Source organism: Uloborus diversus, chromosome 2, assembly GCF_026930045.1.
Source record: "Uloborus diversus isolate 005 chromosome 2, Udiv.v.3.1, whole genome shotgun sequence".
Taxonomy (NCBI): Eukaryota; Metazoa; Arthropoda; class Arachnida; order Araneae; family Uloboridae; genus Uloborus; species Uloborus diversus.
This window is the reverse complement of record NC_072732.1, coordinates 183,056,617-183,074,925: the sequence shown is the minus strand read 5'-3', so window position 1 is coordinate 183,074,925 and position 18,309 is coordinate 183,056,617. Positions and strand designations below refer to the sequence as shown.

At 33.1% G+C, this 18,309-nt stretch overlaps 1 protein-coding gene across 1 annotated transcript in view; it reads right to left on the bottom strand.

Moving 5' to 3' along the window:
- Positions 1 to 7,502: 7,502 nt before the first annotated feature.
- Positions 7,503 to 18,309, bottom strand: part of LOC129216196 (synaptic vesicle membrane protein VAT-1 homolog-like) — a 43,093-nt gene continuing 32,286 nt past the window's right edge. The window contains exons 8-10 of the mRNA XM_054850379.1: positions 17,566 to 17,655; positions 10,255 to 10,370; positions 7,503 to 9,330 (exon numbers count right to left, since the gene is read on the bottom strand). Of these exons, the coding sequence (XP_054706354.1) occupies positions 10,269 to 10,370; positions 17,566 to 17,655 (192 nt within the window). The 3' untranslated portion in view covers positions 7,503 to 9,330; positions 10,255 to 10,268. The remainder of the gene's footprint in view (positions 9,331 to 10,254; positions 10,371 to 17,565; positions 17,656 to 18,309) is intronic.

The window sequence follows — 18,309 nt, the reverse complement described above, 5'->3', positions numbered from 1 at the left end:
GACAGAATGGCAGTCCCTTTTTTGTTTTCTTAAAGAGTGGGTTTATTTCTACAAAAAAGCTGGAACGCAAGAGACACTAGCAATTTTAAACATCGAGGAAGAAGGTCTTACATTTTGATTCTCCAGAAATCTATCGTCGTCATGTAATACCATGACACCGAAATACTCTGAAATTTTTTGTGGTACATCTGTACAAAGCTTTTTAATATACTATTTCATTAACTTTTACTTTTACCCTTGATGAATCTACTGCTCAGCTGACCGACCACTCATCTGTGCCACACGCGTATTTAACTGTTTAGATACGCAATATTCCAAGAAATTTTCATAGATTGTTTTAATAATTATTTGGAGTCATGATGGCATCTTCTGTTGCCAAAAAAACCAGGCGAGCTTTGAACACTAAGCTGAGTGAATATCTAGGAGGTCCGAAAAATTTCCTACCAACTGAGTTCCCAACGTTACGTGACTGTTTGCAAAGATGCCTCAAGTTGCAGCAAGATGAAATCGTCATTAGTGATCAAGATCCACGCAATGTTTCAACGGCAAACATTTTTTCTCTTGTTGCTTTTGAGATTGCAGAACGGTGGTCAAGTTCTAACAACGAATTGAAGGAACCAATAGTTTGTAGCACAAAAGCTATAGGACAAAGACTCAGTCGGAGTTGGTCCATCTTCTCTGACATCGCCCGAGAGAAAATTCGGAAAACTATCAAAGAACTGTATGAGCTTAAACTTGATAAACTTTTCGATACAGTGAAACCTGTGTAAGTTGACCACTTGCGGTGCACTACTCTAGTGGTCAACTTAGACAGGTGGTCAACTTATAGAGGGTAGTAATGAAAACTTTTTTTTTTTCGTCATTTCTTGTCCCCTGCATTCATTTTTTAACTAATTGGTATACTTTGGAACTCACTGTCATTGTTTAACATTATTTCAAAACAATTTAAAAAAATGTTGTTTAAATATTTTTAGAGATTATTTACCAAAATGACGCGTAAAGTATACAAATTTAAAATTTCTGTGAATCGATTAAAAAAAAAGGCCTCATTGCTTATGAAAAACTACTTACTTGATATTTACAATTCCTAAAAAATCATAACAAGTGAAAAGTGACTCAAATTCTTCATTTGATTTTTTCATTGTACATTTTTAACCATGGTAATCTACTTTGCAACAAAATACCTCCTTATTGAATTTTGGTGCATTTTCTGGGACTTATGATGAGCCCAATATTTTTCAATGGAAACATAAATATTTATAGGCTTTTCTAAAATGTCTGATTACTTATTTGAGGCACAACTGATGAAACTTCTAGTACAATCTAATGCTTTTGTCTAGTGATCAACTTATAAAGGGTTTTCTACAATACTCCAAACCAAAGCTGGTGTATATTAGTGGTCAAGATAGAGAGGTGGTCAAGTTGGAGAGGTTTTCCTTCATTATATAAGATAGAACTAATTCCGTTCCTGAGAAAAGCGGTCAACTTAGACAGGTGGTCAACTTACAAAGGTGGTCAACTTTACAGGTTTTACTGTATAGCTTTGTGCACATGTAATATTGTTCTTTGTAGTGAAGAAGATGCTCCATGTAAGCAAACTTGTAATGCCCAGGTTCACTGTCTTTGCAATTGCGATGCAAAAGTAAGGCTCCCACAAAAAGAACTACTTTGGAACAAAGCCCAGAGGGAAAAAGTAGGTCCTGTTTCGTCAATGCAAGAGTCCGGCCTGGATTCACAAGAGACGGCTAAGCTTAGAAAAAAGAGTCTACGTAAGTCAATCGAGGAATCACGTCTAGAGCGACAACGAGAAGCAACTTCAAAATCAAAGCAAGAGGCGGCTACTATCATTGACCCTACCACTCTTGCGTTTGAGGCTGATGATCCGAAAGATGACATGGAAGTTGATTGTTTGAATGAAGAAATAATCGGTAGTAGTGAAAATGACTCAGTGCGAGAAAAATCAGGAACTTACCTTAAACGAAACTATCTTGATATTCAGAGCCGGCCTTAGCAGATGCGGGGCCATATTAAAGAAATCTGGCGGGGCCCTTTACAGAATGGTTGTACAAATTGGAAAAGTGCCAACTGATTTTTCAGATTCAGCCAAGGATTTGAAACTGTCGCAATTATCCGTCTTCCTTAAAATTTCTACTTTTGATTTTTACTTCTTTTTTTCTTCAGAAATGAATGAATGAATAGCCCCAAAAATACGTGTAAAATTTAAGAACGTAAGAAAAGTAGCTCTGTGAATCTTTATGTCCAATCACATGCGGTTGGTGCACGAGAAAATTGTGGGGTCAAAAGAAGTGTGGGGTTAGGGAACGGCGCACCTGATCTGATTTTTTTCTTCCCTTTTTTGTAAAACTGGACGATAATATGGGATTTTAACATGACTAATTAAAGTACCTCCAGAAAATGTAGAATATGGCCTCCAAAACCTTTCCAAATGGCCACAGTAGACTTTCCTCTTCCAATTTCAAGTTCGATTGACGGGAAATAACTTGAGAAAAGTTCATTTAGTTGGAATTTTTACTTTTTATTTTCGTGGAATAAATCAACCCACCCAGAAAAAAAATCATTTTTTTTATCGATCATTATTGTACAACTTTGAGAAGAGAGGGGCACGCCACTTCACCGTTGGAAATGAGTGAACGGTTGACCCCCCCCCCCCCCACCCATCTCGAACGAGCCACCTATGTGCGCAATTTATAGCTTAGACGGAAAAGGAAAATACACCAACATTTATCAGTTCTAAAAAAGCAATTTTAGTCTACATGCAAAAAACCAGACGTATTTGGGATGTAAGAAGCGGAACGGAATTGCAGGGAACGGGAGAGCTCTTCTTGAAAATTTTTCGAAATTGAAGTTTAAAAACGCAGTTTCGGTACGGAAATGAGGTTTTTTTTTCTTTTTGGGGAGGGGAGGATGTTATAGGTCAGATAAACCACCCAAGGTCCCCGGAAGAATCTTCAAAGCAGACGTCTAAAATCGTAAATTTGGACAATTTTGTGTAAAATGAAGGGAAATGGGAAGAGGCGGAGTTTCCCTGCCTACCGAATTATTTTTAAAACTTAAGATAAATTTAAATTAATTTTGGTAACGATAGGGAATTAGGGGCTCCTGTCAGAAATTTTGGTCTCAATTAGGTGATGTTTGATGAAAATGGAGAAGAAAGGAATTTGGTGATCTTCTGCGGAAAACTTTCAAAATCGAGGGCGCGCAATTTTAGATGATCAGTGGTGACGTTAGGGGATTCAGTGACTCTTCGAAAATTTTTAAAATTTGAAGTGTTAAAAACTCAATTTTCGGCCCTATTTGGTAACAATAGAGCAGGCACGTAGCTAGAACTTTGTTAAGGGGGGGGGGGGGTCCAAGGTTGCACGAACTTCAAAAGAGGAGGCATGCTAAAGCAGAATTAGTAGCTGATAATTAAACAAGACTAAGATAAATCCAATTAAAACTGATTATTAAAATATTATAATTAACTGAAATTAATTAAATAATTGAAATAAATAGAGTCATTAGTTAAAATTAGTTAACAAAAAGTTTATGTTAAGTTATTAAGAAAAGAGAAAGAAATAAAGAAAACCACGCCAATGAGACTGTGGAAGTGGCAATAAATGCTTGTTTTTACTTTGCCAATGGCAATTTGATGGACCAAGGAGAGGGGCTGAATTTCAAGGTCACAGGACCCAACTGGTTTGAAAGTCGAAAGGGACACTTCCCCCGTTTCGGACGGAGTAGGTGACACAGCAAAAAGCAGACGAAAATTGGGAACCTGCATTTGTTGCACGAGGTTCTCGTGTTTTGAATTGACTCGAGCGCTGGGAAAATTGCCGATTACTGGGAATATTTAAGGGGACAGAATGCTGCGTTTTATAAAATCATTATCTTTTGGAAAAATTTTGTTGATGCGAGATGCAACAACTGAGAAAAAAGGAGAGGGGTCTTTCGGGAAGGGGGGGGGGAGGTCCGGACCCCATGGACCCACCCCTTGGCTACGTCCTTGAATAGAGGAAAAGGGGGGAGATTCCTCCCGGAATTTTTTCGAAACTGAAATCAATTTTATGCTATCCATGGGAAGGAAGGGTTTGAGGGTTTTCTCGTGGTAGTATTTTCTAAAAGAGATATGTGCTGAGCTATTGTGCTGATGCTAAAGAAAGGGGTCATTAGTTAGAAAAAAGGTTTCAGAGGCCTTCCTCATGAAATATTCCAAAATTTAAATCTTAAAAACACTGTTTTAGGCTACCTTTGGAGACTTTAGATGAGAAGAAGGGGAGGAGGGTCGTGAAATTTATGAATCTTCCTCCCTTGGAAATTCTTTAAAATTGAAAACTGAATGATATAATTTTGTTCAGTTTTTTGTGATAAAGTTGAGGTAAGAGTGGACGTTTGAGTAGCCTTCTCCTGACTTTTTTGAAATTGAAGTCTTCAAAACGCATCTTCAGTCACTTTAAGAGATATTTCAGGGTTTGATGGCTGCCCCGAGAAATTTTTTGGCCTTGAAGATATAAAAACCAAATTCCAGGCTATGTGTATTTAAACGTTAGAAAAAGAATGACAATTTGCTTTCTTTAAAATTGTTATGGAGATGCTTTACGCTTATTAAACAATCAGTATTTGAAGTTTATCATTTATTTATTTATTTTTCAGAATTGTACCTACGTTAGTGTTAATTTTGTTTTAAAGAAATTGTCCTTGCAGCTGAGTTTTAAGATTTTTTATCAACACAAATAAAGAAAGTAAGTCAATTATAAAAGTCAATATTTAAATGAAATCAATTAAAAAGATAGCTTTGGAAATTCCTGAAATTTCGGAGTTTCGGGAAAATCTCCGCATTTCCCACGTGATAGTAAGATCCTGGGATAGGGACCCTTTACCCTTACGTTATTGCGGACCGTATTAATTGCTGATAATCATTAAAAATGTGAACTTTTGTTCCCTACTACTTAGTTGCTTTTTCTTGACCAGAAGTTTTAGGGTACTGCGGATACGGCCTTAGATATGGATTTAAAAATGTTCAACTGGCTATATGTTTTTTTTTTCTTCTGGAAATTTATTTGAAACTAGTGGTTTTGGACATACATTTGCTAACTTTAATAGGAATGCTAAAAGCCTCCGGAAACTCCCCCTATTCCCTTAATCGCACTGAAAGTAGCTCCATACCAACAAATTAAATTTCAGTTAAGCATATGATAATTAATATTAATTAAGTTCATTTTTCAACTTTTTATTTACTTTATTTTCCTATTTATTTTTAAGAAAATTTTTTTTTAGAGCGGGGCCCCATTGGGCTTTTTTGCTCTAATCGGCTTAAGGCCGGCTCTGTTAATATTAGTAATGCGGCCGCTACTTCGTTCAGGTTCGGTGTTTCTTCAACCGCTACAGCTGCTATCATCAATGGTCTTTTGAGTGATCTTGTGAAGGCAGGCCGTCTCGGTGAAGATGAAAAACATCTCATGTGTGATAGTAAAAAAGTGTTTCGTGCCAAAGAGCGTGTTATGAAGCACTCAAGAGCAGAGGAGAGTTTCAATGTCGCAAAAAGTAACATTACTGGCATTTTTGTTGATAGCAGGAGGGACAACACTTAATTATTAGGCACGATGAGAACACTGGTAGCTTTCGAAAGCGCATCATTAAAGAAAATCACATGACAGTGACAGAAGAGCCCCGAGGTCGCTATCTCACTCATTATACACCAGAAGAAAAAACAACAGCAAAACCGGCTGAGCAAAATGCAATAGGATTGTATGACTGGTTGAAGGACAGAGGTATAGACATTAGCCTCCAATTGATTGGGAGTGATACCACCAATGATATGTCTGGCTGGAAAGGTGGCATGCTACATTATGTTGAAAAATTCCTTGATCACAGACTTTTCAGATCTTTCTGCTGGTTTCACATCAATGAGCTGCCATTGCGTCATATGATCGCAAAACTTGACGGACCAACTTCCTCAGAAAAGGGCTGGATAGGTACTATAGGCAAACTCTTTTCCCCAAGTTGAGTTTCTTGAGAAAAAAACAGACTCTGAGCCTATTCCGTTTTTGGAGCCCCTTGTTAATATTGATGAAATTGCTGCAAGCCAAATGAGCACTGACAGCCAAGTAGCATATAAGTATCTTCACGCAATTGAAGAAGGGGAGCTGGTACCAGAAGTCGCAGCTCTGAAATGCAGCCAGCTCTCCCACAGTAGGTGGCTTACGTGTGGCATGAGGTGTTTGCTGCTCTATATGAGTAAGCATAATCTTGGACCTCAACATACGGAGATCTTGAAGCTTCTTGCAACATGGGTAGCACAAGTTTACCTCCCAATGTTTTTCGAAATTAAGGTCAAACGTGATATAAAGTATGGACCGTCACATCTAATTAAATTGTTTAGACTTTGGCAGAAGTAAGATGTAAGGGTTAAAGAAGCTTCTGAATCCAGCATAAAAAACGGGGCCTGGTGGGCTTATCCTGAGAATTTACTGATTGCTCTTCTCTGCTCTGAGGACACAAGTAAAAGGGCCTTTGCTGTTGACAAAATAATGTCAATTAGGGCTGGAAAGGACTTAGGATGCACTTCAGTACGGTCTTTCAAAGTTCCGCAGACAGTAAATCCTAATGCTTGCGACCTTACGCAACTAATTGACTGGGACACAGAAACCCTCACGGAACCAATATTTACAACAAATTTGTCTTTGGCACAGCTTGCAGCATTGAATGTTACCCTACTGGAACTACCTCCATATCCATTACATACCCAAAGTTGCGAGAGAGCGGTGAAATTAGTGACCGAAGCTGCTGAATCAGTGTGTGGTTGGGCTAAGAGGGATGGTTTTATACGAACACAGTTGTGTAACAGAGAACTAATGCCATCTTTAAAAACAAAGAAAGACTTCCTAAAAGTGCTCGAAACTTAATGAAAAAAAAACTATGTCAACAGTTATGTGCAGTATTGTGTTCAGGTACTATATAAATGTAAGTAGGTTGTTCGTAAACTTGTCACGCATATTATTGTAAATTATTGGTATTTTACTACTAGAAGTATCTAAAATTTGTTTTGTTTTACATTTATCATGCCTTTTACTTATTAAATAAATGATTTAAGTGGTAATTAAATGTCTGTATCCATTAACTAAAACGCTGGAAGCAAAATAGTAAAAATGAGCATTTTCGGGCGTTTTTCGTTGCCACTTCCCGGTAGCTAAACTTTAATATTTTTCAAAAATAACACCAGAAATGAATTTCTCATGTGCAAATACATTAGATCTTAGATGTGCAAGTCAAAATTCAAAAAAAAAAAAATTTTTTTTCGCTAACGCATGACATACCCTAGTATATATGTCACTATAAGAAATCCTGGAAGGTCAGGAAACTGTTTTACTCTGCTATTAGGAACATGGGGGGGGGGGGGGGGGCAAATTTAAGGGAGTGTCAATGCATTTCAGATTTTGTGTGCTAACCACAGATAAAATATAAATGAAATTTTCAAACTAAATAAACATGAAAAATTAAATTAGAATAAACTTTATTGATGCAAAGCAATCATATTTACTCACACTGAAAAAGTAACAAGGCACAACAATTATCTGTATCAATTACAATAAAAGCAATACGGTAATTTGCAGGATGAAAGTACAAAATGAGGACTGGAACAAGTAAGAGTAAAAATGCATTAGAGCTGCACGGGGGAAATGAATTAAGAAATGTATGCATGTTTTATATGAAAATAATCACAAAATAATGAAGTTATGTTGAGCAAGAGAAATCAAAACACAAGGAACTTAAAAATATCACAACTAAGTTTGACTAAATGTAATATACCTGTTATTTTTAAAAGTGTATAAATTCATGCATTGTATTTATTTGTGAGTGAATATATACAGGAGTCAAAACTACAGCTTTAAAATGTCAATTTTGTAATGTGTATAAGAAAAACTTGATCGTGAGAATGGCTTTACAGTAGCATAACATACAGATCCAAAAATTAGCAAAGGACTTAAAATAAAAGATCTATGTTCAATGTTATTTCATAGTTTTTACACCAATATATATGTCTTCTACTAAAATAATTTTGAAAATAAATGTATGCATAAGAGCATAACAAAGTTCGTTTTATACATAATGTTCATCAAAAAGTATGTAAAAATAAATTTCAACACCAAAACTGCTACCAAATACAACTGTTTATTTTCTAATAAATTCAAAATGAAATTTGATAAAAACCCAGAAAACCTTTTCTGTTCATGATTTTTGAAAAGGAAAAAAAAAAAGAAAAAAAACAAAAACAAAATGCATCTGTAAGAAAAAACAAACAGGACAAATTTGAAGGGGGGGGGGGGGGACCCTGTGCTCCTGAAAGTTAAAAATGAAGGCAATATGTATGTCAAAATTTAAAACACATTATGCCAACTGAGCATGATTTTTTTTTTTTTTTTAATTAGTACTTAAAAGCTTTTGGTAGGCATGGGTCTCCTTCGGTAGAAATAAGTTGAATTTCTTTCAGGGCAGATTACAGAAATTTTATTGTTTTAGCTGCGGATCAAGTCGAGTACATTCATGAAAATAACAGAACTACATCATTTTGACAAACAGTCTTTCTTTTTTTTCAAAGAAACTACTAACATTGACCAAATTTTAACTCTTTTAGTGCTTGCTCTTACTCCTGCATATATTTTGCAATAAGTGCTGCTAAATCAGCCTCAAAACTCTAATATATGTTTAGAAAACATTAAAATATGACCGCTGTAATAATATCAGCAAAATCATAAATGGAATGCAATTTAGGATTTATCTATAAAAATATTAAGTAAAATGCATTTACAATGTTAATAAGAATAGCAAAAATAGTTTTTCATTCATGAAAAAATCAGTAGCATTAAAAGCTAAAATTAGAAACAAAATACTTAAAGTTCATACCAGATATGTCTTTGTAAAATCTCATAAACTCATGTAAAAATAATACATAGAAATATTCAAAGATAAAATCCATTCGATTGAAAAAGTAGATATCAAAAATTCTTACTTTCAAAATTTCTATTACTGACATATTTAATTCTTACTTTCATGTATAGATCAATTCAATGCAATATAAATTTACATAGTTTCGTAATAATACACATTATCAAGATTAAGCTGTATAAATGTAACAAAATATCTGAGATTTAATAAAAATGCTAAATGTAAAAATATAAAGCAGAATTGAGCAAAAAGTCATCACGTACACAGCAAAAGTAAAAATAATACAAATTGTTTCAGCATCTACTACATAAGCTTCATTGACAGAAATTGAGGTTCAGTGAAAGCTTGAAGCACAAGTACACTATTTTTCAGATTAACTAGCATCTAGAAAAAAGAACAAAATGCTGTTAAGATGAGGTCATTTTTAATTACACAACTGAGTAGTTGGGAGCAAAAGTGTTATAAGTTACAGTAACTGTATATTTATTAGCAAGTGGTTGAACCTAGACTTATATCACTTTTCTATGAAATAGAATTAGGTTAACATAATTTATGATGGTGCAAATATATGAATTATAAGAAAATTGACTTACGCCACTTTTCTCTCAATGGCTCAACACAACTGTTTGAAACTGGTTGAACAAAGATTTATGGTTAAGTAACAATTATCTCATCATTTCTAGACTAGCCCCAGACAACAATAAATACAGTGTAAACCCGATTTAAAGATTAATTTTTAACATTAGTGTAAAAGAAAAGGGAAAAGGAATAAAAATCTTGTATTTGGTTACCAAGTTTTCTTGAGGTAGAGATAGATATGATATACAAACATTAAAGGTTGCCATTATTTACATAGACCAAATACAGACACCTGATTTCTTCATGAGAAAAAGGGGGATGGGGTCGTTAATTTACTTATAATCATGCTAAAACATTTAGTGATGTTTACATTTCATAGAGCTTTACAAAACTTTTAAACAGCACGATAATGTTTCACTCAAAATAATTTCAAATAGTAGGTTTTTCTGTGGAATGCAAGATTTTATTCACAAAATTGGAGAAACCAGGATTCATGTAATATTTCACTCAATGTTCTGACCAATAATTACAACCAATATAAATTTTGATTATTTTGGTTTCCAGATTCATGCTTTCCTTCTCCATAAAATGTTTGACATTTGAAAAAGGTTTTTGAATTAATCTTACCATTAAGTAAGAATGCAATGATTCACCTCAGTTGTGATGCACTACATACTCATGTTTGAAAATAGCACAGAAATATGAATGTTCAAAATAACTAAAAATTACCAGCAGGTGTTTCTTTATCTTCTTCCTTCTGAGGTTTTTCTTCTTCTGTCTTTTTTTCTTCTGATTTTTTTTCTTCTGTTTTTTTTCACAGAATCCTTCCTTTTTTTAGTTTCAACCTGTAACAGAAATAATTTTTCATGCTATACTCTTTCAATTCAACAAAAGTAAAATTTCACAATGCAGGAGAAATAATAAAGTGTTAAGCAAGGTAATAAATTGGAGTCATTAACTGCCAAGACACATCTACAGTACTGGTGAGAATGGATGACTCACTTGTATTTTTCCATTCATACTAAAGTATTGACACCAGATGTTTGTTATGGCCGACTGTGAAAGTGATGGTGTTCTTGCTTGGCATTTGGTTAGTTAATTAAATGTGTTTGCCGTGTATTGACGCATAAATTTTTGCAGAAGGGTAAAATAATATCATAATGCCCAGTAGAAGAATTTTACGCAAAATGCATGTGCAAGTAAAGATTCTGAGCGAAGATGGTAAATGTGCTCGGGGACGTGCTGCCTAATTACAATTGGCACAAAAGAGTTTCCAAGTCTATAAGTAATTTTAAAATGGAAATTATGGATATTCAAAGCCAAAAGGTCGTCACAAGAGCACAAGCAAGCGCATTGATGATTCCATAATTTTGGCCCCAAAGAAGTCACCAAGAAAATAAGCGGAAGCAATCCAAGCTGGTTTACCAAAAGATAATAATGTCCCTAGTCAAAGGACAATGTGCAGGAGGCTATTCAATGTCAATTTAAAGTTCTACAAGCCTACTAAGAAGCCTAAATTGTCTCTCAAAAACATTGCTGACTGACTGAAATTAGGATATGTTTTATGGATTTTGTAGAAACACAAGACGACCTCCCAATAAAAGCAGGGTTTGCTTTCTGCCGGCAGAAACTAGTTTTTGCCATGCCAGTGGCAGAAACTGGTTATAACCGGTAAAAACCGGCAGAAACTGGCAAAAACTTAAAAGCATCTTTAATAACTCAAGTAATTACTAAATGATATTTGTTTTAAACTAAAAAATTTAATTTTATTCAATCATTTTAAAAAATAAAATCCTATTCTAGTGTCCTTGATTTAGTTTGGAAAGGGAACTTTTGAATTGCAGATGTCTGTAATATTTGGATTAATCTAACAAAGGACGAAATATCAATGGGTGCTTAGGAAAGAGGAGTGACATATAGAATTAAACAGGCATTACGGATTGTAATTTGCTCACTTATATGCTTCACCTAAATTGCTTGTGATTGAAATTATCATGTGCTTTAAGAAGAAAGTGCCAGAATTTTACTTGCCAATATTAATATAGATTTTGTACCTAATGTCACAGCTTCTCAAAACGAATTGGCCCCATTTCTCGAAACTTATTTTTCCAGTCTAATTTTTACCACACTCTCAGCAACTGCATGGTGGAACACTTTAAAAAAAATGTACCTACAACAAATGAAAACTTCACGAACATTGCTTGTTCCTTGATTGCCTGTAGCTCTTCTGTTGCAAGAATATTCTAATTCGTACATATTAAATTAAGAAACGGTTCAGATTTTAGGAACCACCTTTTCTAAGAGGCAACTGCAGGATCCAAACAATGTAACATTTGATTTTGAACTGTGATAATATTGCAATTAAATTGTGCTTTGGTTAACAGTTATTTTTTTTCCACGCATTTTCTGTGTCAATAATTAATTTTTTGTCACTTGGTGAGTTTTTGCCAGTTTCTGCCGCAAATGTGGCAGAAAGTGGTTTTTGCCATGCCGGTTTTAACCGGTTTCTACCAGGGGTTTTAACCGCCTCGGCAGAAACCTGCCAACCCTGAACAAAAGAGACTCGACTCTACAGTATTCCCACTGATAAAAATGCTGCAAAACTCATGATCTCAGGAGCCATTTGTGCCAAGGGAAGATGTGAATTGTGGTTCATGCCTGAAGGCACATCAATTAATCAATGGAACTGTTTATCTCGATCTGCTAAAAGAGAAGTTACCAACATTTATGAATACCAACTAGTGCCCACACTTCCAACATGATGGAGCACATTGCCACCAGACTAAATCTGTTATGACATTTATTGCAAAAAAGGGGTTTCAGATCCTTAAGCTATGGCCAAGATTTTTCCAAGATCTAAACCCAATCAAGAACTGCTGGGTAATTTTAAAGTGCAAAGTTGCTGAGCGTAACCCCACCTCACTTTTGGACTTAAAACAAGTGCGGATTGCAGAAATTACACCAGACTATTGCCAAAAATTATGTATTTCCATGCCTAATTGTATCCAAGCTGTATTGAAAAAAAAAAGGTTTCCACACCAAATATTGAACTTTTTCTCAATTATTTATGTATAATGTGCTTATATAACTAAAGTTAATCATTCCTATAAAATAAACATTTAGTAAAATGCTATTATTCTTGTGCATTCATAAACAGTTTTTTGTGGTGAGTCATCCATTCTCGCCAGTACTGTATTATCCGTTTACCTTGCATAGTTCTTTTTTTCTTTCTTTCTTTTTTTTTTTTTTTTTTTTTTTTTTTTGTAGTCCTATTTCAAAACCTAAGTAATTCCCACTCAAACTTGAAAACAGAATCATTGCTCTTGAATTCATTTTGCTTAGAATCAAAAATTGCTAAATTTTGGTTACCCTTTTAAAATTTTTAAGTTTTAAAACACTTTGAAAAAAATTGAGAGGGGACTCGTACAAAGCAAGTAGTTTTTCATGACAAAACTTGTCAAGACCTTCAAAGAAGAAAAAACTTTTCCCATGTCAGAAAATTAAAAACTCAAAAATAGAACTGTCAGGAATTTTTTACTGGCAAAACAAGATAAAATTTACGCAACTATGTCCAGTAGTTCTTGTGTTATTATTCCTCACTATTTCATTTCTATAAATTTTGCCAATTTAAAAAAACTCCAAATATCTATCCTCTCTTCTGTATTACTCACTTCGTTAGAAATTATTATTTTGAAAAAAAAAAAAAAAAAGCAAATGTTTTAAGTTTTGAGACATAAGTTGTCCAGGTGCACAGTTTTTCCTTGCCACCCACACCAAGTTTTGCACTTATTGGCTCAAATTATGCAATAATTCAGCCTGAATTTCTAATTTGACACTCAATGTAAAACCCCTTTGGGGAGGATGCAAACATTTAATATGCGTTTTACTGAAAATTACATGTTGTTTTGGAGATTTAATTTCCTTTCACACACCCCAAAGTGGTTTTTTGGGGGATAAAAGTAAGAAATAAGGAATGAAAAATTTAAAAAGTAGGAAAAGTAGGAAAAAAATCACTTAAAAAAGTGGGGAAAAACAGGAAGAGATAGGAGTACACACATCAAGAGGAAATAAATTTAGCATAATTTTTATTTCTAATATAAATAAACTAACAGTATTTTTGATTTAAAACTGTCCCAAAAATAAAATAACAGTACTTTGGAAGTACCAAAGGTATTTAATGAAAGACCGAGTCGCAAAAACAAAACGAAAGAAACAAGCTGACAATCATCAGTATGAAAATATAAACTGGTGGAACCAAAGATATTAATTACAAAAATATGAAAATAAAATCCAAACACAGAAACACTTTTCAACAATATAGTAATAAAAATTTTAAGTGTAAAAGAATAAAATGCAATATAGCGATCAAAAAAAAAACTATAATAATAAAACTCATATTTTGGTGCAATAAAACCATTTTTGTTAAAGATTTGTTTTGTGAAAAACAAAAACATTCCTCCGGGAGCATCCATTTATCGTTTGAAAATACTAACACTTTCAGCTCCTGTAGTCATAAACTATGATACAAAAAGTAAAGAAAATGTTATATTAGTTTTAGTTAAAAATAATCAGCAGCTGACATGCATTCTTGCATAAACAGGAGCAGACGTTTGATTTTGAAAAAAAAAGGAAGACTGAAAATGCAGAAGTAAAATATTTTTTTAAATATGGGACATAAAAGTTATTCATAAAATAATTAAAATAAATAACGAAACAAGTAAACTAAAAGGGTTTGTATTATGTTATGTAATGTATTTTTAGCACTCAACATACATTTTGTTTCAGGCACGTCTTTTATGGGAGTCAGTGAGGTCAATTTTTCCCCTACCTGGCTTTGGAAAAATACTGCTTAACTATTCAAGTTAGTGCGATTTTTGTTGTTTTTAGATAAAATTTGCATTCAGCATACATCCTTCACTAGTCATCGCCCGGGGGGAAAAACCAAAATGACGGGTCAGTTTTAATTTTTATCAAGCAATAAAACAAATATTGTTTTATTGGACTGATGATTTTTTACTTCTTTTTTGTTCCAAAATTTTTGTCATGGAAAAAAAAAGGAAAAATCCTTGCATAGTAAAAATAACATTTTTATTGAAGACAAATATCTGTTACTAATGTTTCCCTATGCATAAAAGACAAGGAATGTAGTTTCTCTCGAACCTTTTCACCACACAACAAAAATATTCATTCGGAAATTGATCACGAAATTGAGAGTAAGGGAGGGGGGAGCACCTGGCATCAAATGCCTGCATATATCTCTCCTCCTCCCCCTCCCTTTGATCATGCGCCATGAGTACAATAACTTACAGTAGATACACCGCAACGGTACAATTGTTTCACCCCGAAAAGAGTAAGAGTCTGTCAAAACAATTTTAAATGTTCAGAAATGCCACATTGCCATAAACACAGCACATAAAAATGGTGAGCAACTCCTCGACAATGATGATTGATGCATCAGAGTAGAAAATACCCTTGAAAAGAAAAAACAGTACATATTTGCTTGTGGCTCTATCCCCCAACTTTTAAAAATGTGAAAAAATAAAAACTGAATCTCGCATTTAAATTGATTTCCGATTTTTCTCCAAAAATTGCGAACGTTTTGCCCATCTAGATTTGCCGTTTTTTTTTTTTTTTGCAAATACACTCTTTGCAAGGAAAGGAAATGAAATTTTATAAATTTTGTAATCATGTCAACGATTAAGAATGAACAATAATCATATTTATGTACGAAAAATGTTAGTTTCCTCGATTATTTTTGAAGTGGTCCGTTTTTGGGAATTTCTATCATCTTTCGTTTTTATTTTGTACTAACATCAATAAATATGTACAGTGTACAGGTTCTTCGTTTTTTGCTTCCTTACGTTCCTTTTAAGGTTTTACATTGCCTTTCTGTTTAAATAGAGCTCCATTTCTCTTGTAATCATCTGTACAAAAAATTGACGAACATGGAAATTTGGCTTCTCCCGCACTTTTTGAACAGTCAGTCATTTACTTTAACTAAAGCTTCTAATTGATGGGTAAATAATGTATAATTGCATAAGAACGTGCCAGTACCTATTTCTTTATTGTTTCGGTAAAAAAGTAGGATTGAAGTTGGGGTGATAAAAAGAAAAGTCGATCATAAATGCCGCAACAGCAAAAAGGTCACTTACGAAAATTTAACTTTTAAACACGCAAACACTGCGGCGTTCCTTCCAGAAATTACTGTAGTCATTCAATGAAAAGCTCAGGATCCGCTTGTTTCTTTTGCTTTTCAAAATTAAAACATGCGGAAAATTATCGATGCAGCATTGTAAAAATAAGAATCAATGCACAATTTGAAGTGCTATAACTTAAGAAAGAAAAAGTAGGGAAAAAAAGGAAAAAGTAGGAAAATAAGCAGAGAGCTCTAAAAAGTAGGAAAAATAGGAACTCTTCGGGGTCTGCTTTCATAATCTACAAATTTCAATTATTTTCAAAATTGTAACTCTTTTTAGCGTATGCTACCTAAAATCAGTTTATTTTATTTTTAAATTTTATCACTTAATGTATTTGAAAACTTATTTCAGTTATTAAACTATTGGGTGTTTCTATTTGTTTTTGCTTTTGTTTTTGTTTTTTAACAAACATTTTAAAGAAATATGTGCCTCATTTTTCAGTTGTTCAAAGTAAGAAATCTAGTTTTTTTTAATTTTAAAGATTATGTTTTTATGAATTCTAATATCTTTTTTCCACAGCCTAATTGCATGAGTAATAGGGTCCTATGAATACAAAACAACACATTAACAAAATTGATTACAAGATCGTTTAGCAAAAACTCCATATATTTTTTTTTCTTTTATACCAGAGTGAAGAATGGGTTATGTGTTTTCTAATGAAGTTCTTACTTCATCCGCCTTTGCAGTATTGAACAGCAATCATTTTCCTTTGATATGTCTAACAACTCACAGCATTATTTTTTAGCAATGATTTAAATGCATTTTTAACTTAAAATAGTTATGGAAAAACATTGAAAATTTTGACTTTTCCATGTGTTAGTTGTGATCCAATTTTATATTCCGCTATTTTTATGCACTAATCATCAAAATTTGAATGGAAATCATAATTGTTCCCTATCCCCTTTTTCCAAGCGAAAAAAGTAAGTTTTGTTTTCTGTATTGAATATATTTTGGGTTTTAAATTCCTAACTCTATAAATTAGTACTAAAATTATTCTCCTGGCAGAGAGTTCTTGTAAAATTTTCTATTTATTATCATTAAAGTTCAAACGGTTTAAGCTTTGAAAAACAAAGCCAAAAATAATTTAGTAAAAATTGTAAATTTGGTTCTTTTTACTTTTCTTCCCCTTTATAATAGTTGCAATGCATTTGAACTTTTAATTTTGGATGAAATATTAAATTTAATTCTTTTTGTTTTGTATAGAAGCTTGAATTCAAACTATATATATTAGGCATCAAGGAAATTTGCTCTAACGCTGCAAAATAAAATGAAAGTTTGCAAAAAAAACTTGCTATTTTTTCAAAAATTAGCTTAGTGATTGATTATTGCAAGCAACTCGTTGACTGGTATGAAGCATTTCCGCTTGAACGCTCTAAGCACACAGTGTGCTTGGATAGGTGCGATATCAATTTCAATCTAGTGAGGAGTGTAAGGATAGATATTTATTTAAATCAGAGATAGTTTAATTTTTCAAACATGACAAATGCACAAAAAAGGGGGAACAAGGAGCATTTTAACATCTGAAGCACTTCTTTCAAGACAACAGTGGCAAACTTTCCTGCAGCAAAAAGAGCTATTGCATCTCTCCAGGTGGCAGCACAGGTGTAACTCTTAAAAATGCAAGCAAAAGTTCATAATTTAATCAAAAAATTTCATGGAAAATAAAGCTTACTTAAGTGTAATTTTTCAAAAACCAGTCAATAAAAGTAGTGAGGAAAAATATTTTAAATGATGCCTTAAAGTTTGATGAAGTATCAAAGAAATTAAGGAGTACTAACAAAAAACTCTCGAGAAGAAAACACTATGACATTATATGTTGCTATATTACTGAAAATTTTCATACCACTGGTTTAGGCTTAGGCTCCATTGAGGGATCAAGCGTTATTTTGCCAACATTTTTCCGTTCATGTAACTTTTGCATTGCTTCTGGTATCTAAAATAAATAGTATTAAAATTTAAAAATCAAGCAGAAAATTTTAATTCATTGAAAAAAAAAAAAGAAACATAGTAATTTTACCTTAAAGTTCATAAACATATGTCTAAAAATTGTCTTTATGCTATATTTGTTACAGAAATTTGAGTAGAATTACATAACTTGATAATTTTTATTTATCACACACAAAATAGATTTTAAAAAGGCATAAGAGTAACAACATTAAATTTTACCCTCGATAAAAATATTTGTAAGCAGTGCTGTAGTTGGAAAAAAAATGTTTGTGGGAACTCACATGCTGTTTGGGAAGGATTTACCAAAAGAAAATGTTTTTAAACCCATTTACATTAAATTTGCAAATTTTTTCTATGTATATATATATATATATATATATATATATATATATATATATATATATATATATATATACATATATATACATATATATATATATTAACATCTGACAAAATCCTTACGCTTTCGTTAGATGATCTTCCACCTAAGCTGACCTCTTAAGCATTAAAAAGGGCTTCCTTGTAATCTTAAATTTTGGCGTGTGTATGGAACACAAATCACCCTTAATTGCTCTACATACATCATTGTGAAAAGAGAATAGATTAATTCACAATTTTATGCTCAATTGTTTCAAATTTG